We start from the raw sequence: 27,981 nt of genomic DNA on the forward strand, positions 1-27,981 counted from the left end.
AAAAATATCCCCAACATCATATTTTGAATCGATATTACCTACAAAAGCGCCCTCTATGATTGTCCAAGATGGCGTCCTTAGCGACAGGTGCCCGTTGTAAATAGTGACAGTTTACTTGACAATTGAGTGCGAGATGGGAGTAACCGGCTGGTGGCTTTGACAACGTCGTGTGAGTTAAAGCGTTTATCTCTGTCTGTATTAACACGTAACATGTAACTGTCCCTGTATTGATTTGTTAGATGTCAATTTACCACAAGAAATTAACATTTTGTTGCCATAATTCGGATCAGAGACTGTGATGTCTCAAACTGTGTTGAAGCATGTTAAGCCTTGACCATAGATCTAACTACCGGTAGGAAGTTCATTTCGGTGATACAGATATGTAAGTACGAAATTAAATCCATGTGTTATATTCCTCTTGGATTTATATTTATACATTAGTCTTAAATAGAAACTTATTTTTGTGTGATATTTATGACTACCATAAGGTCACTATGACATCTTGCAAGCAGTATGTCTTTTCTTAAATTGAAGTACTTTCATCACATAATAATTGTTTGAAGAGCTTCCAGCTATTTCCAATTAGTTAAAATGTAATATAACATTTTCTGTTAATATATTACACAGAACAACACCCTTGAAGACCATTAGAACGGTCGGTTATTTTAGCCAGTAAATTTTCATTTAAAGGTTGTCCATATGCTTAGACTAAAATCTGCTTTAAGAAAAATATCAAAATACAAGTTCGGGCTAGTAGACTCAAAAGTATTTGGCACAGTGTTTGATGCATAATTTTACAATCACAATCACACAGGTGGATTCAATATGTTATTAGAATGAAGTTGAGTGAAAATCTGAGAAGTTATAATTTCTGATTTATACAAAAACTTCCTTTCTATTTCATAACAAATATTCAAATTATTTGTCTTTCTTCTCTTCATATATTTGACAGATATAGCTAGGCAATATCTTTTTTGTATGTCCATTGTTGTCAATTAGAATGTTTAATTTCTTTGTGCTTATGTCCAAACCATATTTGTATGCATATGTACATGTTGGATTCAAACATGCTGTGAATTTAGTCACTTGTCCGATGCCCGAGTCTAGTGAAATTCTGTTTGGTCCAGTAAGCTTAGCTCTTAATAGTCCTTATAATAACACTGAAATCTCCTGAAAATGATATCAATTACCATGTTTGGGCAAGTAGATTTACACGTTTGTTGAACAAACTGTGAAAAATCCATATATATTTATTAATAATAAATTTAATGAAACATTTTATTATTCTAATTTGTGATGTCATTCATCTCCTCAGTTACAACATACAGTCATATGATCATGGCAAGTGAGCCGGCAAAACGAGAAACTGAGGCTGTTGTTCCCTCTAATGAGTCTCGTCTGACACCAACGGCTCCTCCAGGACCAAATCTTCCAACAATGTTCGGGGAAATCCTAGAAACAAGTGTGACATTTTGTGTGGATACGTCAGGTAGCATGTACAACTGCCTCCATGTTGTACAGGAACAGTTGATTGAAACTCTCCATAAACATGCACGTCGCGACCGAGACACTCTGTTTAACATCATAGAATTTAACACTGAGGTGACTCAGTGGGCGGACAAGATGGTGAAATGTACGCCTGAAACTGTCGCAGTGGCTGCAGAGTGGATTAACAAACTATCAGCAAAAACCGGAACAAATACCCAAGACGCTCTCCTAACTGCCTTCAGTGACCCAAAGTGTCGAGCAGTGTATTTAGTAACAGACGGTCTGCCTGACCAGCAAACTGAGGACATTCTAGACCATGTTGCCTATGTGAACGAGAATCGACCAGTCCACTGCATCTACATTTGTGAGAACAAAGCTGATGAAGCCGCAACCGAATTTCTCGAAGATCTGTCCTTTGAAACTTATGGGTCCTTCCACATTGTTACCATGACGACTCACGGATGTGTCGAGCGCATTACCCCCGTGTACCGAGCAGACCATGCCCAGGAACGCCTCATTAGAACTGTGGAGGATCATGTTCGCCCCAACGTGAGAACATGCAGCGTGACAACCACGCTCAATGCTGATCCTGAAGAGGCCCTCAATCTACCCAGGGTGTCTGCTCTCAACCAGTGGGCCTTCCCACCTTACTGGTACCCATTTCTTGGACCGTTTCCACAACGGTACTACTACCCACATTACTGGAGCCGGTACCGCCCGGCAAAGGCGTGGTTGAAGGCCCAGGACTCGCTGTTCGACCCCCTGGATCTGTCCCCTGCCGCCGGCGCTTTGTTGATCGGGAAGAAAGTGATGGCGAGGAGGATAGACGATGGATACTTTTACATGGGAACTGTTCAGAGTCAGGTAATTTCATTTCCATATATACTTGGCAATATTTTTTTCCAACTCAGAATTTTCCCAAGATGGATATTGGCAACATTTTTGTTTTGCAATACATTGATGCCGTGACACTGGGGAGGTTTCTATGAAATTTTAGACATTGATAAATACAATGGAAAAAATGTTTTATCTCTTCCTTAGCTGAATATTCCAGGAACATCACCTTTTTTTATGTGGTGACTTGTTAACAAAAAAGAGAGAAAAATAATGCACTTATAACACATTTATACTGATATCTTATGTTGAGAAGATGTTGCAATTCATACTGTTTCTAATCCACAAGATGTGTCACACGTTTAGATACTATCAATCTTTAGTTGGGCTTACTAGTTCCTTTCAGTGTTGTGAACATTATAATTATTTGTTCAAAATTGGGATATTTTGAAAGTTATTACTTTCTTAATCAGAGGTACTTTAATATGGAAGAATGTCAAACTAATTATTTTGTAAACATGGTATTGTGGTAAACTAGCTGATGAAAGTCTCTCTCTCTCTCTCTGGTCCTGTTATCAATGAAATACAAGTGAACTCTGAAAAGTCATAACATTCGTTATGACCATCATAACATGAAGAGGAATTGTTTGTTCCAATTCGGGGCTGTCACTGATATTTGCTGTGTACTTGAGGCCCCAAATCGGTCATGATAAAGTGTGTACCTATGTTGGTGAAAACAGTGTCTGAAATAACTGCCTGCCTGCTCGCCCATGGCTGGTAACCTTTCTGTCAGGATGCATGAAATTTTCCACCACCTGCCCGACTGTCTGACAGATAAGTTACAGACGACTTTCATGTTCAATTTTATCATAACTTCTCGTAGATTCTCAAGTAAGTATTTACATTATTTAAACTGAATCGAGTCATGATTTTGTCTCATATTTTTCGCAATATTTCAATATTTATAATGTCTACAAAGTGGGCAGGTAACTTTGAACATGTTGAAGATGGGCAGGCAACATGTAGAGGTCACCTGCTCAACTGACTTGTGGGGTTTCAAAAATTTCCAAACACTTGGTGAATTTATTGAAATTGGTATGTATGATATGCTGCTAGAGTAGTGCACAATCCTTTTTAGACAAGTCATATGTAGCTAGTTTGGCAATATCATTACAATCAGATCTTAGTTCTCTCTACCACTAAACAAAGATCTGAAGACATCCCATTAGTTGTCACATCAGAACGACCTTTCATCTGACCAATCAGTGCGTCGCTTACCAGATTATGAAAGTGACAGTCGGAATGTGATTTCTAATCATGCAATCTCGAAAACTTTAACATGGGGTATTCCGAACGATAATTATGGGTTTAACGACTGAATCCTTACAATCTAGACCATCTATTAGTCATTCCAGAATGTTTTTTGTTCAGGTTTCAAATTTGTAATCGAGAATTTGTAAAAATAGGCTTCGAAGCGTAGTCGCCAATTTGAAATTTGTGCCGTAAAGCACGAGAAAACTGCCTTCTGATTGGTCATTCCATTGGTCGGTCAAAGTTCGCGTAAGATCGGTCTGACGTGACCCCTAGTGGGTTGTCCTCAGATCTTTGTTTAGCGAGAACTAAGATCTGATTTTAATGAGATTGCTAGTTTGGTGAGTAACATCATGGGCTTGCGTGAGGCAGTGGGGTAGCCTAGTTGTTAAAGAGTTGGCTCATCATACCAAAGTTCAATTGGTTCAATTCCAACACATGGGTACAATGTGTGAAACCCATTTTCTGGTGACACCCACAGGCAGTCTTGTTATCGGGCCGGTTTCATATCCAAAAGACAACGAAGAAAGTTAAAAGGAATAAAAAAATAGTTTGTACTTGCTGATTGATATCGATGCGAGATGAAGATGAACAATCGATATGGGGTTAAACGTGAATTGATGCCAAATTAAGTGTATCAGGTATCGTATCGTGCAAAGTTTGCAGACGATGCACCGACGTACTGGTGAATTGTGGCATCACTATGCGTAAACCCTGTTAGATAGAACATCTATAATGTTGTTCTTACCTGATCAATAAAACAAGTACTTTGTACACAATACATATTGGATTGGATTAATAAAATATTTATGCCCCTGATAACGTTATTGTCATAAGGCCTACTGTCCTTTGTGTTTAAGTAATTGAGTCAGGCATTATATGCCTCGTCTGCTTCTCCATCTTCCTCTTCTTCATCGTGAGTCATGAATTAAATTTGTATTACTTTGTATTGTTTGAAGAATCCAGCCCTCTTATTCAAATTGAGGTCATAATATGGAGACATGTTCATCCCTGCATCCTTTTTGCCCCATTCTTGACACAGTTATTGATAAATGTTTTAAAAAATTAAAAATTAAAAATATTAAAATTCATATTCATTTTGGATGTTTCTGTTCACCATACCTCTTGTCAGTATTTTAAAGACCACTCTTGGAGGTTATGATCCAAAAGAGAGTTTAATTCCATTGAACATGTGAAAGTTCAGTTTCCATTGAGATTAGTGACATGAATGGCAGGAAGGAGACATGTAGTGAATCCCGGTGACATGGAGGTGTGTGAACTGAGCCCCTGAACACACACTGAACACGGGTGAACAGCCCCGGAGAAGGGTGGTATTGTGTACCCACAGTGTTCAAGTTGCTAGGTATATGCTACACACACCGGGCTATGGTGTTGCTATAATGGCCTATCACAAGGGGTGTGACTAGGTAAGGAGCGGACAGATAAAGCACTGGCCCAGGTTGTAGTGGAGATTTGTTGGGTAGAAGTGGTGTTATGGTTACACTTATATTTCCTGTTGTTGCTTTAAGAAAGCTATGGTACAGATTACCTTGTCTATGCTACTTTTGGTCTTTGAAAGGCATTTGGAAGTGATACACATAAGGAAGAGAATATATGGATGTCACCTTCTTTATTATGAGAAACAAACGTTTCAGAGTATATGCTTACTCCTTCATCAGGTGAACGAATGCCATGAGGCAGAGAGCAAATACATGTTCAGGTAAGGACAACAAAATTAAAAAGATAACAACAGGTAGAAACTAACAAGGGAGTCCAACAGATGATTGGCGCTGATAGGTGATTAACATTACATATACTCCGAAATGTTGTGTTCCTCATAATAAAGAAGTTGACATCCATATATTCTCTTCCTTATGCTACTTTCGTTCAAATATTTCTTTACATATTTGTTTCATTGAGAAAAACATTCAAATTTTTTTCGAATATTTTTTATTTACTTTTTTTATTGAGAAATAATTCATTGGCAGCTGTTTTAAGATGTTTAACTTTAAGTGAATATCAACTGATTTTGCAGGTCTTTTCAGCAGAACAAGATTATTTTTGTAATCAGTTGTCAAAATATAGTGTAGACCACTGATTCTGAGGTAGAAATTAATGCAACCCATTATTACAATAATCATTCTATTATACACATTTCATGTCCCTAAAAAGATGAAGGAATATGTGACTGTTGCTTATATAGTATGTCAGCAGATTTGTAGCATTTGACTGTGAAAAAAAGACATTCAATTGAAGATGATATAAAAGATTTTCATAACTAATCACGTATATATCCCAGAAGCAAGACAAGATAGTAAATGCTGATGTTCAGTATGAGACATTTGCGGTAGGCCATGGTCAGAGAGTATGTAACCATGGTAACATTTGTGAAATTCTAATATAATGTAGAAGGCCATTTGCTCTGCTTCGTCATTTAATTGATCAATGAAACACATTAATTAGGCATTCAGTCTGTAGCACACTTGTATCCCAACTCTTGAACTTAAGGCCTAGAAAATACATTTATTGATCACCATATTAAAATAATAAAATATTCTAAGACATTGTTGTTTGTAGGTAGTGTAGTTCTCTTTTTCCTTTGAATGGTATATTCTCCAGGACAGTGATGTTGCAGTCATGGGTGTTCTTTGTTTTACTAGAGGTGTATGGTATTACCAGTGTACCATGATTTGAAATGCCAAATCCCAGTCATCTAAGGCACAGAGTTGCATCCCTTGGGCATGCCAGAAACCTATGATTGGTTCGAATTTCTGATTTGCCCCGATTATGTTTCTTGGTTTGTCAGCACCATACCCGTGCTTGTGGGTTTCACCGAAGTGGTAAACGTCTAAGACCTGCATCACTTCGGGCTTTCCTCCCACATTAAGCTCACATGTCGTGATATAACTGTAATACTGTTAAAAATGGTGTTAATCCCAACTCACTCACTCACTGATTGCGTGGATCGATGCTCATGATGTCAATCACTGGATTGTCTGGTCCAGACTTGATTATTTACAGACTGCCGTCATACAGGTGGAATATTTCTGAATGCGGCGTTAAACAAACAAACAAACAAACAAACAAACAAACAACAGAAACAGGACAGTTGTTATGAAATGTGCCCTTTGTTTCACAGATTCTCCAGGACAAATTCCTGGTAGGTTTCGGCCCCTGTAAGCATGGCAAGTACAGGGACACATCGTATCAGGACACCTACGTCTACGATATAGTGGACCTGATAGATGCCAAGCGGCACACCATCCTCACGGGGGACAGGGTGCTGGCCCCCTGGGAACCTGAAGGGGAGCGGTATGGCCCCGGGATCGTCATCGACGGACATGAGCGGAGAGATGCTGAGGGTAAGAAGTTTAAAGTTAAAAGTTTACATTCTTACAGATTCATGGTTCTGTTACCTGTTGCCCATTCCTGCTCCAGACCTTGATGTTGTAAATAGTACCATGTGTGAGAGTGAGATATAGTCTCTGCGTTACTCATCACATTGAAAGACTTGAAGACAACTTGCTCGAACTAGTTGGCAAAATACTAGCTTCTGTTTGGGAATATTTTTGTTGGCATGAGTCAGTCGAGAACTTGACACAGGAAACTAAAAGTTTATATACGATTTTTTTATTTTGTTTGATGAGCTCTTTTTGTTGGAAACATTTCTCTTTTAGTTACAGTAAGCTACGATTAAAATGAACTCCAAGGGACCTCTCATTTTAGTTCGTTATAACTGTAGTTCGTAATAAGCATTTCGACTGAATTTCCTCTCTAGTCGTCGAATTTATAGACAGAATTTATCCACTTCAAAGGCTATAGTCTGATCACTGTTTTGCTATTGTTAATTGAGGGTGTAAATTGAGGACAAGATGTCAGTACTCAATCTAGCTAATCACGTGCCTTCAATTGTTTATTGCTGTTTTGATATGGGTAAAGAGTATGAGGCATGTTGGGCAGGACAAAAGGTGAACATTTGGCCCTTCGAAAGGTACTTTATGGTAATTTAAGGGAAGGTAAGATTTATACTCACAAGTGAGTTGTAGCTTCACACATTGGACTGAAGTAGATGGGTTACTGAGAATACGGTGTACACTGTAAGAGGAACGTAAGTCCAGAAAAACTCCAGTGATTTGTTTATCATGGATTTACTCTGTGTTCCTGATCTAAAGTCCATTTCAAGGTTCCCTGCTGTCTGTTAAGATCTGAGACACATCTTCATGAACTGGAAATACAGTATAGATTACCTGACGATGGATATCACTAAAACTTAATCAGTTTTTTTTATTGATTTTGTAACTTTATCTAATAGAACAGCAACCATCAATGTTTCAACCAGTTCCTTGTATTTCCTTTGTCTTGATAACTGGGTTGCTTTTGAATCTGTAATGTATACTACACAAAGATCTTAAAGAACACCTGATTCTTTCATATTACTATTGTTAATCTGTTATAGCATGATAGATTAACTAAAGTAATGTTATAGAATTGGGTGTTCTTTAACTTCTTTTCAGTGGTATATAAAGAATAAATATAGTCTCTAATAGAATATTTATGAAAATATTAAGGGACAAATATGTTTCGTAAAATTTTGACATCCATGTTTTTATTAGAGACAGTAACTAAGGTAAAAATTACCAGGACTGAAAGATAATTTCTGGTTGATAGATATTATAGATACCCTGAGAAAAGAATTTGGCCTACATTTTTAACAAAGATATTCAGAAAAAATCAACAGAGAAAATAAATAAATTTGTGGATGATGAATGTCATTGTATCCCAATTCCGTAGATCGATGCTCATGATGTCAATCACTGGATTATCTGATCTAGACTTGATTATTTACAGTCCAGTATCATATAGCTGGAATATTGCCGAGTGTGGGGTTAAAAAACAAACAAGCTAACTTACAAACATACAAATAAAACCAATATTAGCCTAACAGAGCCTGACCATTCTAACCTCATTGTAAAGTCATCTCTTACGACAAACATAGGGTACTGAGGGCCTATTCTTGCCTGGAATCTCAAGGGACTGGATGTAGTTGGTCATTATTGAGTGATGTGGTTTTTCCTGCTCACTGAGTTAGACAGAGGTATGATGTCATGCCTGGATGTGCCTGACTTTCCCAGTTTACCTGCTGTACGTGTGAATCTTATCCTGGAGGGATCTCTCCCGCCCGGTGTAGCGTGACTTGGTTGAACTCCAATCTGGAGAGCGGGAGTCTTCATACATACTTTATGAGATTGGTATACAGATCACTCCGAAGATAAGACATCGCTTGCCGTGACATCATGGACATGGTGTCTGACACAGAACTGATACAGTGTCTGGCACAGAATTAACACAGTGTCGGACACAGAACTGATACAGTGTCTGGCACAGAATTAACACAGTGTCGGACACAGAACTGATGCAGTGTCTGGCGTGGCGTGGTGTCTGGCACAGAATTGACACAGTGTAGGACACAGACATGGCGTGGTGTCTGGCACAGAATTGACACAGTGTAGGACACAGACATGGCGGGGTGTCTGGCACAGAATTGACACAGTGTCTGGCACAGAATTGATACAGTGTCAGACACAGAATTGATACATTGTCGGACACAGACATGACGTGGTGTCTGGCACAGAATTGACACAGTGTAGGACACAGACATGGCGTGGTGTCTGGCACAGAATTGACACAGTGTCTGACACATACATGGCGTGGTGTCTGGCACAGAATTGACACAGTGTCTGACACATACATGGCGTGGTGTCTGGCATAAAATTGACACAGTGTAGGACACAGACACAGACACAGTTTGCATTTTTTTTAATGATGCACCCATTCGTTTTTACGTATATATGTTTGAATAAAGACAAAGCTTCAGTCAACTTCAGTGTATGCATGACCAGATCGTTTATACATGTATCTAAATTCCGTTTGTCAGAGCTCCGGTCAAGTCTTAAGACCTACAGTTGGTACCCGCATAGGATCGGGTCATAGTTGGCTGGGAACCCGGGGCGGTAATATGGACAGCCCCAGCCCGAATAGGGACTGTTCTGTGGTTTTGCTTACAACTATATCATTCCTGACCTATTCTTGTGTAAGAGCTCCAGATTACATACAGATTACATACAGATTACATACAGATTACGTACAGATTACATACAGATTACAATCAGATTACATTCATCCCTTCACTATTATCAGAGTGAGGGGGTAGATAATCTTTATATTCGAGGGATTAGGTCTGTCGATAGTATGATTAAATGGGGATGCATTACATGCCATGGTTTGAATGATGGATTAAGATTGCCATTTCGAAGAAATTTGTGCAGATGTTGAGGTTCAGAATCATTTGTTTTCTATGGTCAATGTTAAGTACACATACTTAGTATTTGAATCCACAGTTTTATAAAGATTTATTATTATAATAATTCTGTTTATGATGAAGAGAAATTTTCTGTTTTTAATGTACTTTTTCCACTTAACACCAAACACACAGGAATTTCTGGGTTCGATCGTAGCGCCACCAGTTGCTATTACGAGTTATGTCCTATGTTGACCAATCAGTTTCCACCTCTGATATCACTTGCATTTGCTTCAAACAAAATGGCATCGCCCAGTCAAGACGTTCTGATCGATAATCAAGATCTACATTGTTATTAAACGGGTCTTACTTTGTGAAGTGCATCACATCACGTGAGCACCTGGATTAAAAACATGAAAAGCTCTGAAAAATATTTATAAATATTCAAAATGTCTGTTGACGCAAAGTTGACAGTACACATGCTTGGCTAAAACCTGCAATCGACCGAAATCTGCATAGCAGTTTTATGAACTGGATGTTGATTTCATTATGAGATTTTAAATTGACTTTGCATAAGTTGTAAGTCCAGCCAAAACATAACTCCATTATTCCAGCCTAGTTCTGCAAGGCTGTTATATAGTCAATTAACTCCCTTGCCCCGAGAAGATGTGTCACAGCGTGAAGTATGACACCTGCTAGAGGGACTTGCACAGATCGACACAGAAGGTGTCTGAAGAAATGAGGTGTGTGCACCCCATCAACCCCTATCCAGAGTCTCTGCCAAGTAATATTTGTACCCTCGCAGGGGGTAGATAATGAAATAATTCAATGCAAATAAAGCTTTCTCTCCATGTTTTATTATCTTAAAACATGTATGAACATGATTAACAAGTAAGAAACTAGAGCTTGTCCTGAATCACAACCTTCCTTTATGCCAGTTAAGGTTTCCAGGGCCAGTAAAACGGACTAAAATGAGGTCATCTAAGGCGCTGCAATTCGCTGTGCACAGTTGCGTCCCACATTTGTGCCAGAAACCTATGATCATTGGTTCTAAACTAAGTCTGGGACGAGTCCAAATTTACTACGTGAGTACCCACACCCCTCTTACCCGACCCCACCCGCTGTTGGTGTCAAGAGATAGGTACAAAATGTCCGATTGGGAATAATTTGAAAGTAGCCCTGGCAGAATGTATCTAGATACACGTATAAAACAATGTGGTCATGCATACACTGAAGTTGACTGAAGCTTTAGCTTTGTTCAAACATATATAAGTCAAAAGGAACGTGTTCATAGTCATAAAGAAATGCGAACATTAGAGACTTAAAATTGTCGTATAACCATGTAGTTAGTTATATGGTGAATTTTTGTCATGAAACAATATATCACGTGACTAACCACTGAAATGGGGTCTAGGTTGTCAGCACCATACCCAGGCGTGTGGGTTTCACCAAAGTGGTAAACATCTGAGGTTACATCGCTTTGGGGTTTCCTGCTACTTCATGCTGACATGTCTGGATATAACTGGATTTCTGTTTTGTTCGTGGTCATCTTCCCGAGGCAAGAGTGTCCACCAGCCCTTTTATCAAAGTCTTGTTTCCACCCTTGCCACATCAAGTCCACTTTCCTTTGCTAAATCTGATTGGACTATCGCACATAGCGATGATTTTAATACCCTAAAAATATACCCTAGATACATTTAATCATGTTCTATCATACTGTATAAATACCGTAAGTTCTGAAGATCCGGGGTAGTATAGGTCTTCAGCAACCCATGCTTGCCATAAAAGGCGACTAAGCTTGTCGTAAAAGGCGACTAACGGGATCTGGTGGTCAGACTCGCTGACTTGGTTGATGCATGTCATCGATCCCAATTGCGTGGATCTATGCTCATGATATTAATCACTGGATTGTCTGGTCCAGACTCGATTATTTCCAGACCACCGTCATATAGCTGGAATATTGCTCAGTGCGGCGTAAAACAACCAACCAACCAACCGTAAGTTCTAATGTGTTTCAAATAGCATCTGGAATATATATGACATGGTGGGAAAAATATACGTGAATCATTACGCAACGAGTTGACAGTTCTTTTAACAATGCCCGTTTGCTCTGAGATGGAACCCAGTCGTAAAAATGGCCACGAGTGGAGCACCAGTCGCTATTCGGCTTGTCCCGAAATAACACGAGTTGGTCACGAATGAAAGCAATGATCTCCTCCATATTGCCATGGGAACTGTACACCAGGCTGTGATTGTAGATCAGGAAATCGGTGTCGTGTTCACCTTTAATCAGACCACTGACAAACAAATGAAGTAGTAATGAAAACGTCTGCTGGTGTTGCTTGCTGCTCTGTCTCCACGCTGGAAGGAATCTCAGCCTGGGTCAAATCATCGGGAATTAATTTTCTGGGATTTGCTTCCTGCTATTTGAATCCTGCCAGCATAGATACAAGTCAAAGAATTAATTTGCTTCCTTGTGATGTATGACTTCAGTTTAATGAGATGGTAAATAAAGCTGTCTGTTGCATGTCTTGGACCCAGAGTAGATCTAAATTACTGACAAGGTCGAGCAGAACAGTGTTTGTCTGATTAAAACAAAATACTTTTTGTTCTTGATATGACCATCCCCTTACATTGCATGGGACTGGTCTTTTATTATAGGGGAGGGGGGACTGGTGAGGTTGTAAGGGGTGGGGGTGGGGTGTGTGGTTCATGACAAAATGACGGCGAAAGAGGGTAGGTGGGGCAAAATCTTATCACAACAATGGGCAGGGTATGAAAAAATGACACAGTTACAAAGAAATATTTGATCAATTTGAACATTATTTAAGGACAAGTAATGTATTATAGGGAGGGGAGGGGGACATGGATTCTTTTTACATAAAATGGGGGGGGGGGGAAGTCAGCAAAATATCACACATTCCAAAGACCAATCTCACTTAAAACTTTAACTGATTTCATACAAATAGTTTCATGTAACAGAATATTGTATTTAATGTTTGTTTAAATGATCAAGCTTTTAAGCATCTTTTTGTGTATGTGCTTCAACTTACTTTAAGATTAGACCAAATATCAAATAAAATCTTGGTCTTCTAGGTGAATTTAAAAAAACAATGCTGAAAATACCAGTGTTTAGTGTCTCGACAACAATATCCTAATTTGACCCAATAATATAGAATCAAAATATAGTTTATAATCAAGGTTTGTAAACTTCATTGGTTTGTAAAATAGCTCCTGGAACTTAACATAAAGCTTAACCCACAGAGCACCACTGGAGACAGTGTGTGTGTCACCATGCTGTAGCTGTCTGTTTGTAGATATATTGATTCCGTCACTCACAGGCCATGTTTGGACACTTGGATACAGTAAACACGGAGTGACAGCTCACTATGTGCTGAACCATCAAACAAGCTCTTCATGCAGTAATTTCAATAATATTTTTATTTTTTTTAACACTCGTGAATTTGTTCTGAAGTAGCAATTATTTACTTATATAATTACCTCATTATTTAACTTAGTTGTGTTTTGTTTGACGTGTTACCATGACACCAAAGCATTGTGTTCAACATTTAGCTTGAGTTATTGATCATTGGTGCAGGTTTTGTTGTTATTATTGGTCACCATGATGGAACATTGTTCTTTGTCTATTTGTTTAAGCTGGAACTGTGTCATGTGGAAATATCATTTAGAACCGATTCCTTCCTGGGGAACGTCAGTCAGAGGGTGATTTAAGTAACAAGATCTGCTAGTAGAAGTTAATCCGGGTGTGGTCAGACTTTTTAATGGAAAATATAAATTGAAAAGTCCCAACCTAGAACATAATGAAAAAGTGAGTGAGTTCGGTTTAACACCGCTTTTAACATTATTCCAGTTATATCACGGCGTGTCAGCTTAATGTGGGAGGAAAGCCTGAAGTGATGCAGGTCTCAGAAGTTTACCACTTCGGTGAAACCCACGAGCACGGGTATGGTGCTGACAAATCTAGAAACATAATCGGGGCAAACCGTGATTCGAACCCACATCATAGGTTTCTGGTGTGCCCAAGGGACGAAACTCTGCACAGAGAATCGCGGTGGGCCACCCGTGCCCCTACATAATGAAAGAAATTGGCAGATTATTTAGCTTCTGATACCTATCTGCCATGTTTGTTTGATGATACTGATATAGCAGCATCTGATACCATGGCTGTTGGAAAAATAGGCGGATATATCTCAGGCATTTGCATGGTTTAATATTATTAAATCTTGAAATTTCCTATCAAATCAGTTCCTATACCATGATATACATTGAGACTCTTGAATTACTTTCCAGTAAATTTGGACTCTAAAATTGAAGTATTTATGACTGGCACTTGTGCTGTGGGCAAGCCCCCTCAAATCTGATTAGGCGACTAACGGGATCGGACGGTCAGATTCCCTGACTTGGTTGATGCATGTCATCGTGTCCCAATTGTGTTGATCGATGCTCATAATATCAACCACTGGATTGTCTGGTCCAGACTTGAATATTTCCAGACCACCTTCATGTAGCTGGAATTTGCTGAGTGCTGCGTTAAACAACAAACAAACAAAACAACAAATCCCATTACTGAGGATGGAGTTTGTGCTCATCCTTTACCAACAAGGTGAAAACCTACTCTGACTGTTTTTCTGTCATCTTGCTACATGGTTTAAACATCTGGAGCTTTTTAGCTTGAAATGTAACGTAGAATAACCTGGGGTTTTATTTCTTGCTTATGAAAACCCACAGTCTTCATGAACATGCTTGATTCCCTATAGTTAGGCCTATAGCTCTCTGAGAAAGAAACTGTATGTCTTGAAGCCATGACTGAAAAAGTAATGTCTCCAAAACTCCCAGCATCCAACTCTCTTTCCCCACCCATTCTCCCAACCCCCCAGAGAATAGTTGGTCCCTTTTAGACTTTGGTGCACATCCACTCACTCACTCACTCACTCTCCATATTTCAGGGCCTGATGACAGCCAGATAACAGTTACATTCAGCAATGGCAAGACAGAGAAAGTCCCGGAGGACCTGGCAGTCTGGATCCCGGAACCAGTGTACGAGCGTCTGGCGCTGGAGCTGAAGATGCCTCGAGATGCCCGGGAGACCCTCCAGAAGGAAGAGAACTACCCCCAGGACTCACTCCCGGGATACCCTGGGTCCGGACCTGTTGCTTACCCACCAGAATTCCCCCAAGCTAACCCCCTTGTCGTGGACACAGAGCCGGTGTTTATGGACCGAGGCCTGTACCGATGCCCTCCTTACGTTCCCACATATCCGGTCGTGCATCAGGCGAGGCGCCAGAAGGCCAAGGCAGCTGTGAAAAGTGAGGACATGGATGCTGTTATTCCTGGAACGAACATGACACGCAAGGAGCTGCAGGATAAAGTCTCGTCCCAGCTCAACGAGCTGTCGGATGAGAAGGAGGAGAAAGTGGAGTTGGATGAGCGGGAGATTGAGAAAGTGAACCGGAGGAAGAGGTTGCTGAAGAAGCGTGAGAAGCAGTTTGCAAATTCTTGCAGGAAATCTGTTTCCTTTGATGATTCTGTCCAAGAAGCCTATTTCCGTAACAATGATGTCCGCTTGGAGGATTTTGATCTTGGTGATGCCGACAGTGGGTACGCAACATCGCCGGACTTGAGCGAGGAGAGGGAGAAGCTTGAGAGGAAGAGGCGAGAGTGTGAGCAGGAGAGACGACTACTAATGAGGGAGAGAGAGGACCTGGAACGAGAAAGACTGCGAGAAAGGGACGTTGGTGTCAACACCGACTCGAGTCTGCTCTTCAGGAAGACGCCACCAGTCGGCAGGCGGCCTCCATGGAGGTACTGGAAACGGGATCCCAGTCCTGGAGGAAGGAAGGCCAAGTCTGCAACCGGACCTTTCAGAGAGACAGCTCTGCAGGCTCCACTAGAAGCTCGGGATCAGAGGAATGCAGCCATCAACTCAGGTTAGTTCCCATATACAGATTCTAGGTGAAACATCTGTTTTATGATTGCTGGGTGTGGAGAGCCCTGTTCCACAGAACGATCTTAGTGCTGTCACTATTGTGAGTCTATGTTAAGGTATGGTAGTTCTGAAAGTAGTAGTCGATCACTTGGCTGAACAGCCTTCAGGGTCCCACTCCACAGCGTATCTAGAGCTATAATTATCATAAATCTATGTTAAAGTACGGCGATTTGGACAGTCGTAGCTCTACGATCATTTTGTGGAACGACGGTCTCAACAATACAGCTATCATAAATCTATGTTGAAGCATAGGTGTATGTAATAGTCATAGCCACAATTTCCAAGGCCTATCGGTCAATATGCCTAAACTTTAAGTAGTGGAACCTCCGAGGTGAAGCCAAGGTTTCACTCTGAAAATTGTATGTATATTGACCGATACACCAAGGAAATGTGGGTATAATTGTCTTATTTCCCATTTCATCCAAGTAAATATACATAAACTGTATTTATTTTGCACAAATATGTGATGAAAATCAAAATTTGCTGAAAGGGTCCGTAAAATTTTTATTCAGTAGGTCAAAGTCCAGAGATATAACAGAGTTAAAACTGCATTTAATTCATCTCAGTCCTGCTAGGACATGTGTAGCGTGTCTGCCCTTAAGACTGATAAACACAGTTATCCTCTGAAATGTGAGTTCAAGTCCCACGTACTCTGTAGTTTTGAAATATTTGATTGTACATATTGAGCGTTAAGATCACAACTAAGCACTTGGTTATCACAAGTTGGCAGCCTCAGAAAAGTGTGGGTGTATTAAGTAAAATTGCTATACATGTACCTCTATTTAGAATCTTGCAATTCCATTGGTTAATCCGTATCACGTGATGAAATAATAGATTTCAATGTAGACCCCCAAATCATGTGACTGACACTGACCTCGATTATTGACTCGTCACATGATCAGTTTTGACCTGTCATGTGATGAATATTGACTCGTCTGCTAGAAAACAAGATGGCGTCTGGTACGAATATTTCACGGTTTGCAGCTAAGTTACTGTAATGAATAATAAGCCTTAAAGTGAATTTTGGTATAAGAAACGAATCCGACCTTGGACCTGACTCCTTCAGTCAGTTACAGTCTGTCTGGTCAGACCTCCTCGGGGGTCGGGTCCTCGGGTCCTTGTTTTTGCATATTGACCTTGTCAAGAGTAATTATTTTGTATAGTGTTAGGTATCTTATACACATACAGTTAGAACAAGGTTGCCATGGTGATTAGGGTATGAAGCTCCAGGATCTTCAGATCTTAGAGACCTAAGCACTCAAATACTTATATGGAAATTCTGGTTGCTAAACAGCTGTTGTAGGGCTATGATCTCTTCGTTTCAAGGATACCCTTTATATGAATGGATGTTTTAAGACTTGTTTCTTATTAAGATTATGGGTATTTTGTTGTGAAACCTAATTTTCATTTGTTATTTATACTGATTAACTTGACTTATGGTGGTTTAATGTTAATGTTCTTTCAGGTAATGTGTTACATTTGACCCCTGTCTAATCTGCTTCTGCAATAACTACAACAAAAGCAACACGAATGCAAGTTTAACGTTTTAACTATTTCAGTATTAGATGTTAGGTATTTGAATTTAGATATTGCCTGTAAACAGCAACATTATTTCGATTCCCCATGTCCCGGTAGGGACCTGTGATTGTTATACGAGACGACATAACAGATCAGATTGTCAGGCTTGGTGACTTGGTTGATAGCATGCCCAGACAGCATTGATCGTTTCTCATCAATGTCAAAGACTGGTTTGTCTGGTCCAGACTTGATTATTTACAGGCCACTGTTATATAACTGGAATATTGCTGAGTCCAAACTGAAAAACAAATAATTAACACTGAAATATTTTCACCTTCCACAGTGGAGTGGAGAAGTCCAGTGTTCAAGTATGTGGATCCCCAGGCAAGGGGAGACTACTCTAACTCTGTGGAGCTGCTGTTGAAGATGCCCAAACCTCCCAGCACTAAAGTTGGCAGTGTCCCCATGGATGGGGAGGGCGTGGCCAGTTCCCTAGGATACAGGATAATGACTGAGCATGACATAACTGTAGCTAGACGGGAATTCAGGTAACATGTTCACGGAGATTATGTTTTTGTTCGTATATTTTGCAGAGGTAGCATAGTCCCCAGTGGTAGCAAGTTTCCCAGACCCCAGAGAATAAAATAATAGAGTCCAACTCAAGTCTAGAATTATTTCACAAGGCTAGATTGCCATTGATTTTTTCCCATTTTAATTTTGTGTGTGTTTTGTTTGTAGTTACATTTGTTTGAATAGGAAAACTTTATTTCGGGGATGTTAGAATATAGTAACAGCACTATCAGGTTGCTGGGGTTGCAAGGGTTTCTGACTGGTGATTTTAAATAGCTGAATTTCATTAATGCAGATGCACAATGAAAATATTTATTGCAAAGATGTCAAGTAACAATGGTAACACCTGAATCATTACATTACTTTGCATCAAATTCTGTTAATATGATTTTGTGAAATTATTTCTGAATGTTGTCAGTTTATGATTCATTAATCCAGAAATCATTAAACCAGATTGTTTCTCCATGAAGTGCACTATTAAATGCCCTGTTAATCCTGACTGCACCTTCCCAGCCGAATCCACTGGTTTCATGATTTCCAGGTTAATGTATCATAAATACATAGTAATATCTCAATGGTGAATCATCTAGGAGCAGGGCTTGGACCAATAGGATTTCACTGTGTTTGTAAACGATGGGGGAGGTGATGTGAAGTGAAATGGGGTTTAATGTCACGATCAAGATGATTATACTTATATAGCGACGTGTGTGTGTGGCTGCTTGGTCTAGTCCTGACTAATGCCGGTTTTATAGTGCACTGTGATGGCGTAATTTAATATGGATACCCCACTCAGACAGTATCCCCTTATAACTGAGCACCAGGCAGGGTAACAACAAGTACCATCTTTCAACATCTTTTGGGATGACGCGGACGGAGATCAAACCCCAAACCTTCTGCTCTCTGCGCTGACTCTCTATCCACTAGATCACAGCAGGGATAGAAATTAACCAAGTCTGCTAGCCCGAATAGTTGCAACATATAGCAGTACCTGTTTGAAATATTTGAAATTCTACTAGCCCTTAAACCGCCCAGAGAGCGGAAGGTCCAGGGTATGTTGTTACCCTGTCTGGTGCTTGGCATTACTATGGCTATAACAAGGACTGGTTGGCCCGGAGTCAGTATACTGAGTCTTGAGTGGTGTATCCATGTTAAACTGCAGCATGGGCTTTCACTATAAAATCGGCAATAGTCCGGCCTAGTACAAGCACCCACACACATACACACATGTATGCATGTCGCTATATAAGCGCAATAATCTTGGACGCTTTGGTAAACCCCATTTCACCTCACCTCACCTCACCTAACCCCACCTACTAGCCCATAGGATACTGTTAACATGAACAAAACTCGTCCGGGCTAGTTGGCTAGTGCTTATTTCTACCCTGCCCCAGGGTTGACAACATCGACTCATTCCCATGTTATCCACAGACGCCAGCAGATCATTAAGCGTCGAGGCGACTGGCAGACGCGTCTGGCGGAGGAGAACAGCATGAAGCTGGCCATGCAGGACCAGCACCATCAGCGCATCCTGGAACAGCTGACCCGTGAACGCGACCGCCAGCTGCAGGAACAAAAGATAATCGCAAATCAGCGGGAAGCCAAGAAAAAGGTCAGCGTGGAGTTGAGACAGAGGATCGAGAAGAACCAGCAGGTTGAGGCCACTAGGGAAGAACAGCGCATCTCGGCACTTAGGAACAGGCGGGAACATCGGGAGGCTGTGCAGAAACAGCATCAGAAGGAGGTCGAGGCCATCTCGCTCAGGAGACAGGTGCGGGGGATTCAGGCATCTCAGTACATGCTGTATTAAACCATTGTGATGTTTGTTGTTGCTGTTGATTCTGAGGAATTCACTTGCCATCCTAAACATGCATTATAAACAAGTTAAACTAATGCAAACATCAGCTATGACTTCTCCTCTATTTACTTTAGATCCACCAATATTTCAGACATTTTAACTCTGTGGAGAATCCTGTGTTGAATAGTCACAGTAATCAATACCTGTTGTAAGAAGTACCTGAAATGGACCCTATGAAGAATCCCAATCATATTAAAATCAAACTAAAGATCAAACAAAGATCTGAGGACATCCCATTGTGGGTAACGTCAAGGGGCCTTTCATTCAACCAATCAGAGCGTCGCTTACAAGATCATTAAAGTGACAGTCGGAATGTCTTTTTGGACTATGTGACCTTGAAAAGGTTAACAGAGTGTTTTCTGAACGACAGTTAGGGGCTGTACGATTGAATCCGTCAAAATCATTGTCTTGCTTCAGTGGGATAAACATTTGAATAGAAGAGATTTTGCATAGCTCATGGGAAGTACTGCCATACAATCTAGGCCATCTGTTCGACATTCCAGAATGTTCTTTTGTTCTGTTTTCAGATTTTGAATTGAGAACTTTGACAAAATATTTTTCAAAGCGTAGTCTGTAATGTAAGTCGCCAGTTTAAAGCCAGGTCCATGTAGCTCAAGAAAGCTGTTTCTGATTGGCTAATGTCGATTGCTTGTTTGTCATTTCATTGGTCGGTGAAAGTTTGCAAAAGGTCATTCTGACGTGACCTGTAATGGGAGGTCCTCAGAACTTTGTTTAGCAGTAGTGAGAACTAAGATCTGATTTTAATGAGATCGCAGAGAATCTGTGCTTAGGATTGTTGTAAGTTGCGACATAGATGTATCGGTGGTCAGCTAAGTGACTTGATTCTGTGTGCTCATGTCTCAATAGTGTAGATCATGCTCACGTTTTCAGTCACTGGTTATCATGGTCTAGACTTGATTATTTACAGGCTGTCATGATAGGGCTGGAATATTGTTGACTGCAGCGTGAACAGCATTCACTCATTCAGACATTGTAACTCATTTTTGTGTATTTTCCAGCAAATCAAAGTTCAACGATGCCAGGCCCGAGCTGATGCATACGCAGCTCAGCTAGATGAGGAAGATTCCATGTCGAGTTCCCAGATGAAGCAGGCCCAGAGTGCTAAGGCAAATCGAGTCAACCACTTCCGCCATCTTGAGGAGGAGGCCCAGCGGAGCAAAGACCTGCGCATGATTGTCACCAACATGCATCAATCCATGCTGAAATCACAGATATTCCCCTAGAATAATGAAATCACAGATGTACCCTTAGAGGAGTGTTGTCACATTTATCCACCTAGAGCAAGATGACATTTTGTTGTTGATATTTAAACCCTACCTACTTTTCTGCTTTTGGAATGCTTGAGAAAAGGCCTTATATACTTGCAATGAAATCTTTACCTCAATGAAAATGTAAGATATTTTCTCATATCCTTGCCATCAATTGCTTCCATTCAGATGTTGATTGTGTGAAGCAGGTTATCAGATTTATCAACTGTGGGAACAGTTGCAGACATTCCATAGAAAATGTAAACAAGAAATACTACTATCCCTGGCCTTTGTTTTGAGTTTGGTTGTAAAGGATGTTTAACAGAGGGAGACACAGTTGGTCATATCTTACTAGTCCACTGTTAGTTTCAGACTATTGGTTCATGTGACTAGTTTTTCGATGAAAACCCAAACAACTAGTCCCTCTAAGTTTTCACTAGTCTCAGACTAATGGACTGGTGGCCATGTCTAACCCTGTTTCATGTGATGTTGATATCTCACTGAAGCATCCTCTCCTCTCCTCTCAAATGTAAATATGAATATAAAGTTTACCATTGGCTTCCATCATCTGAAATATCAAAAGTCCAAGTTTGGCCTGATTGAAATAGTGTCTTATTTTACATTTATTTTATAGGTAAATATGTCTGGAGGCAAGATATTAAATAGAAAATATTTTGGGGTCGATTACATAGGAACCTTATATAATTTATTAATTAAAACACATGTTTCAGTTAAAGCAGTATGTATATATTTCATTTCGGAAATTTAGGGGAGAGCTGTCAATAAAACAAGAAAGTGTTACCATGGAAACACAACTGTTATTGAATACATGATTACCTTGTTTCTTGTGGTTGTTTCCTTTGTACTACTTCTAGACTTTAGTAGTGATCTCAGATATATAGTTATAACTTCCTTAAGTGCCTATAGTCTTACTGAAGCCTTAGAATGGTTACCGTAGCAACCAGTTTGTACATAATCCTGACCTGATGTTGAGCTCTGTAGAGTTCCCGGTAGTGCATTCTGTGTAATGTCTGTTGAGCCTTCATGTCTTGTTATTTGTGATGGAAGATGTGTAATGGATTCCTTTCACTGCACCAGTATTATTTGTTATTAGTTGTTGAAGAACTGATTTTATAAATTCTTTAGAAAATTTATCACTAACACACTTTATTGAGTACAGATAGGATTTATGGATGAATAACTTCTTTATTACAATTAAGAGCGACATTTCGGTATGGTTCTTACACCGTTATCAAGCCCGACCGTGTAGGTTCTAACACCGTTATCAAGCCCGACCGTGTAGGTTCTAACACTGTTATCAAGCCCGACTGTGTAGGTTCTGACACTGTTATCAAGCTCACTTGATAGAGGTGTACGTCCATTAATCATATCCTTACTTGGTACTCCAACTTCTAAATGCCTATCAAAGAAGTTACACTTTATTAACATGGAAACGATAGAGAGTAGCTAGGTTCTGTTGATCACATATCCTTGACATCTCTAGACTGTCCCTGGTACAAGTCAACTCAGGTATTGTATGTAGTAGTCTGATGTGAGTAAAGCACGACCTGACAGCTGCTTGGGGGAATGAAAGACACATGCTTTAGTGCTATCTTCACAAATAGTTTTACACTATTCACTTATTTGGGATTTGTCGCTTTTGTTATTTTTTAAGAAGTAACACTACACCCACCTGTGGGTCAGAAAGACATGGTCAGTAGCAGATAGATGGGATCTTGCCTTGGGTCATTAATTCACTTGTCTGCTTTTTCACATTCTTAATGTGTATCAATTAGGGCCCTATATCTTACTGTCTACTGAGTAAAGGCTCTAAATCTGACTGCCTTCTGACTAAGGGCTCTAGACATGACTGGCTAAAGGCCTTAAATGTGACTGCCTCCTGACTGAAGGCCCTAAATGTGACTGCTTTCTGACTAAAGGCCGTAAATGTGACTGCCTTCTGACCAAAGGCTGTAAATGTGACTGCCTTCTGACTAAAAGCCCAAATCTGACTGCCTTCTGACTGAAGGCCCTAAATGTGATTTCTTTCTGACCAAAGGCCATAAATGTAACTGCCTTCTGACTAAAGGCCCTAAATGTGACTGCCTTCTGACTAAAGGCCCTAAATGTGACTGCCTTCTGACTAAAAGCCCAAATCTGACTGCCTTCTGACTAAAAGCCCTAATCTGACTAAAAGCCCTAATCTGACTGCCTTCTGACTAAAAGCCCTAATCTGACTGCCTTCTGACCGCCCCATCAGGACCCTTGCTGAATGGAGGGGCGGTTGGGTAGCCTAGTGGTTAAAACGTTCGCTCGTCATGCCTGGGTTCGATTCCCGACATGGGTACAATGTGTGAGCCCATTTCTGGTGACCTCTACAGTGATATTGCTGGAATATTGCTAAAAGCGGCGTAAAATCAAACTCACTCACTCGCTTGCTGCATGGCTGATGGTTATTATGAGCTCGATGTACACACTTTACACGTGTAAAGCTTCCTATTATTTTACTCAGAGACTATTTGGTTAAAGGTGTGTGTTGTAGTTGCAAAAGTGCTTGTGTAGACAGATTCTGGAATAATTGTTGAAATGTTGTCATAGGTTATACATGATTGTATTAATTCTTCCTTTTCCACCACCCTACATGGGTTTTACCTCATCAGCAGTTTTGTCCACAAAGGAACATGTGAATAATGTTTTATAAACTGAATTAATTAATTAATTTCTGCTTTCATCACTTGTCCATAGTTTTACTGCAATATATATTACTCAGCATTTGGTTTGGACCAAAATAGTCATCTTTAGTCAAAGGTGTGGTCCTTAACAAATGTTGAGTGATACAGTCAAACTCTGTTGTGTCTAAGTTGAAGGGACCTACGTTAATACTTTAAGTTATCCAAGGTTTGACTCAACCCAAAATAATTACCGTATTCGACGTAATAAGGGCCCCGCTCTAATAAGCGCCCACAGCGATATTTGCTAATATATTGGCTGGTGAACAATCCCAATTGGCACCTCTTCCAATTGATCAATGTACACAAGACTTATTTATTCCTGTATAATACACACTCGTGTGTTATATGCAACAATAATTACGGGCAATTCAATTCTGGAAAAATATGTTTGTCGTGTATAATACGCACAGACTTTTCTTTTGTGTCATTCAGGCTGTCAGCATAAACCACGAAATTTACAATCTTTCAATTCTGTTTTTTTTATCACCAAAATTCTAATAAGTGCCCCCTATTTCTAATTTTAAGACCGCCCTGGGCCCTTATTACGTCGAATACGGTAATTAAGAATGAATACGTCAGAACCAAGCTTTTACTTCGAGACAACCACAAGCTTGATACATTAAAGTTTGTCACAACATTGTTTGGCTACATATTTGCAGGACTGTGAACTCCAGATGACAAGAATTTAACTGTTTCTATTTTCCAGGAGTTCCAGTGATAGTCTAATCTGAGTGGTTTTATTTTGAGAAAGTCAGTGATATACGTGACGCTAATCCTCTGTCCATGATTGCTAGCTTTCTTCTATTCAACACGACTGTGATACTTATCAAGCTATTATCTTGCTAGTAAATGTGCTTTACATTTATCTAGAATAAAATGTTTTCTGTAATATTGTTTTTTGGGGGAAAGATGGTCAGAACATGTCCAATGAGTGAGTAAGTGAATGCCGTGATATCAAAGTGGCCTGTGGCCAGGAAAACCCCTTGGTGGCTCAAATAATGACTTGTTTGTTGTTTATTGCCGCTCCCAGCTGTATCCCAGCTATATGTTTGTTTGTTTGTTACCGCTGCACTCAGCAATATTCCAGCTTCATGACGGCGGTCTGTAAATAATCAAGTCTGGACCAGGCAATCCAGTGATTCACAACATGAGCATCAATCCATGCAAATTGGTTGGTTGGTTGGTTTGTTGTTTAACGCCGCACTCAGCAATATTCCAGCTATATGACGGCGGTCTGTAAATAATCAAGTCTGGACCAGACAATCCAGTGATTAACATCATGAGCATCAATCCATGCAATTGGGATACTATGCGTCAACCAAGTCAGCAAGCCTTACCACTCGATGCCGTTAGTTGCCTCTTACAAAAAGCATAGTCGCCTTTTATGGCAAGCATGGGTTTCTGAAGACCTATTCTACCCTGGGTCTTCACGGGTGCCCAGCTATATGACCAGAACATCACTTGATGGTCTTTATAACAAGCATGAGCAATCATTGGGACATCATAACATAATACACTGCCCCCAAAACATGAGAAATTCCTTTTTGAAATTTCAAGCTGTGGAGCGTTGCATCCCTTTGGCATGCCGGAAAGCTATGATAGTGGGTTTAAATCCCGATTTTCCCAAATTGTGTTTCTGGGCTTGTCAGCACCATACCCATGCTCATGGGCTTCACCAAAGTGGTCTCCGCGGTCTTGTGGTAGAGCGTCCGCCCGGAGAGCGGAAGGTCCGGGGTTCGATCCCCGCCCGCGTCATACAAAAAGACGTTAAAAGATTGTACTTGTTGTTACCCTGTCTGGCGCTCGGCATTAAGGGGCTAAAACAAGGACTGGTCGGCTCGGAGTCAGTATACTGTGTCTGAGTGGGGTATTCATGTTAAACTGCAGCATGGTATCTCAGTGAGCTAGCACTATAAATCGGCATCAGTCCGACTAGTACAAGCAGCCACACAAACACATACACGTGCATGCACGTCCCTATATAAGTGCAATAATCTTGGGCGCGACGTTAAACCCAATTTCGCCTCGCCTCACCAAAGTGGTAAATGTCTGAGACCTGCATCACATGGGCTTTCCTCCCACATTAAGCTAAATACAGTTAAAAGCAGAGTTAAATCAAACTCACTCACTCACTTTTCTGCCTCATAGCCTAGTGTTTAATGCCAAAGGCCTGGGTTTGATTCCCCACATGGGTACAATGTGAGAAGCTCATTTCTGGTGTCCCTGCGGCATAAAACTATCCTCACTCACTCAAGCTTGATCCCTGCCTATTCCTTCTTTATTCATCATTTTTGGTTGTGCCAAACCTTGGTCTAAGGTGCCACAATTTGCTCAGCAGAGTTGCATCCCTTGGGCACGCCAGAAACCTATGATCGTGGGATTGAATCCTGTTCGCCTGATTATGATACTAGGTTTGTCAGCACCATTGGTTTGGGTTTGAGCAAAGTGGTCAACGTCTGAGACCTGCATCACTTCAGGCTTCAAGCTAACAGGCCTGATTTAACTGAAATGCTGTTCAAAGCAGCTTAAGCTCTCACTCACTCCCTCGTTGCTATCATAGAATACAAGACCGTTTACAAATATAGGAAGAGTACATGCCATATTCTTGATGGAAGCTCATGAATGAGTAATGTAGACCACAAATATGGCCACATCTCCGATGTCGGGTTCACGACTGATGCTACATAGTTCACACAGTGCAAGGGGGCACGGATTGCCCAGTCGTCTAAGGCGCCATACCCGTGCTCGTGGGTTTCACCGAAGTGGTAAACATCTGAGACCTGCATCACTTAGGGCTTTCCTCGCACATTAAGCTGACACGCCGTGATATAACTGGAATAATGTTAAAAGCGGCGTTAAACCCAGCTCACTCACAAAGTGCAAAACCTCGTATCAGTTGGATAAAATAACTTTAGCATGTTGTTCCATCATTGATACTGGGCATCGATGTTGGTATTTGTTGGTTTAAACAGTTCTCACAAAAACAGATGTATATCAGTACCCCTGAGGATCCCGGGTATCTCTGCCATAAGAGGGACCGGTGGTCAGGCACAGTCACTTGGTTGATTGCGTTTCGTCGGCGTGGGCCGTTGCTCATAATATCAATCACTGGATTGTCTGGTCCGCTATGGAACACCCCGTAGCTCTGTGTACCGACAAATAGTTTATACTTTATAGGAAGCAGCAGAGAGCTACGGTTATTACAGCCGGTCTGATCTTGATCATTACTAAGGGCTTGTTTAGATACAGGCTGCCCTCATTTAACTGGAATTTTGCGGAGTGCAGTTAAACAACGAAAAAACAAACAATAAAGAAGGATTTAATAAATTTAAAACACACACACACACACACACACACACACACACACACACACACACTTATTAACTTTCAATTCGTTCATTCTTGAAATAACTATCCCGTTATTTTTCTCTCGCAGCTATAAGGAATAGTCCATCTGGATCACGTGTGTGTAAATAATAAAGAGGCTAATTACAGTTGGTAATTAAACCAGGGACGACCCAACCCGTTGGGGAACAGATGATCATTGCTGTCCTAACTAGCACGGAATACCCAGTCGTCCGCGGCGCCGGGGGATGTTCAGTCGTCTAAGGCACAGCAATTTTCTGTGCGTGGGTTCGAATCCCCGTTCGGTCCGATTACGATTCTAGGTCTGTCAGTTCCATGCCAGTTGTGGGTTCCACCAAAGTTGTAACCGTCTAAGACCTGCATCACTTCGGGCTGTCCTCTCACATCAAACTGACACGCCGTGATATAACTGCATGAAATACTGTTCAAAGCGGCGTTAAATTCAACTAACTCACTCACTCTAAGACCTGCATCACTTAGGGCTTTCCTCTCACCGTGATATAACTGCATGGAATACTGTTCAAAGCGGCGTTAAATTCGACAAATTCACTCACTCTCAGACCTGCATCACTTCGGGCTTTCCCCTCACATCAAGCTGACACACCGTGACATGACTGAAATATTGTTCAGTGCCGCGTCAACCAAACCTCACACATGGTACTGACGTGTCTCACAGGACACCCCTACCACTGAGGAAGGTCGAGATAAGATAAAACACAAGTCTTGTAATTTTG

General features: G+C 40.6%; 1 protein-coding gene across 1 annotated transcript; it reads left to right on the forward strand.

The window, feature by feature from the left end:
• Positions 1–76: 76 nt before the first annotated feature.
• On the forward strand, positions 77–22,383 carry LOC139474408 (uncharacterized). The gene is made up of 7 exons (XM_071257421.1): positions 77–169; positions 1,316–2,352; positions 6,773–6,995; positions 14,899–15,879; positions 17,800–18,004; positions 19,455–19,794; positions 20,901–22,383. Exons 2-7 carry the CDS (start codon positions 1,333–1,335, stop codon positions 21,123–21,125), a joined length of 2,994 nt encoding a protein of 997 aa, XP_071113522.1. The 5' UTR covers positions 77–169; positions 1,316–1,332; the 3' UTR covers positions 21,126–22,383.
• Positions 22,384–27,981: the final 5,598 nt, after the last annotated feature.

Source organism: Haliotis cracherodii, unplaced genomic scaffold (assembly GCF_022045235.1).
Source record: "Haliotis cracherodii isolate W230 unplaced genomic scaffold, xgHalCrac1.p SCAF_3, whole genome shotgun sequence".
Classification (NCBI taxonomy): domain Eukaryota; kingdom Metazoa; phylum Mollusca; class Gastropoda; order Lepetellida; family Haliotidae; genus Haliotis; species Haliotis cracherodii.

Bases quoted from the DNA above. Each gene is read 5' to 3' on its own strand.
- LOC139474408 (XM_071257421.1), top strand. From the start codon at position 1,333: ATGATCATGGCAAGTGAGCCGGCAAAACGAGAAACTGAGGCTGTTGTT. The intron at 6,996-14,898 runs GTAAGAAGTTTA...TCCATATTTCAG, and splicing joins TGAGCGGAGAGATGCTGAGG to GGCCTGATGACAGCCAGATA. The intron at 15,880-17,799 runs GTTAGTTCCCAT...CACCTTCCACAG, and splicing joins GAATGCAGCCATCAACTCAG to TGGAGTGGAGAAGTCCAGTG.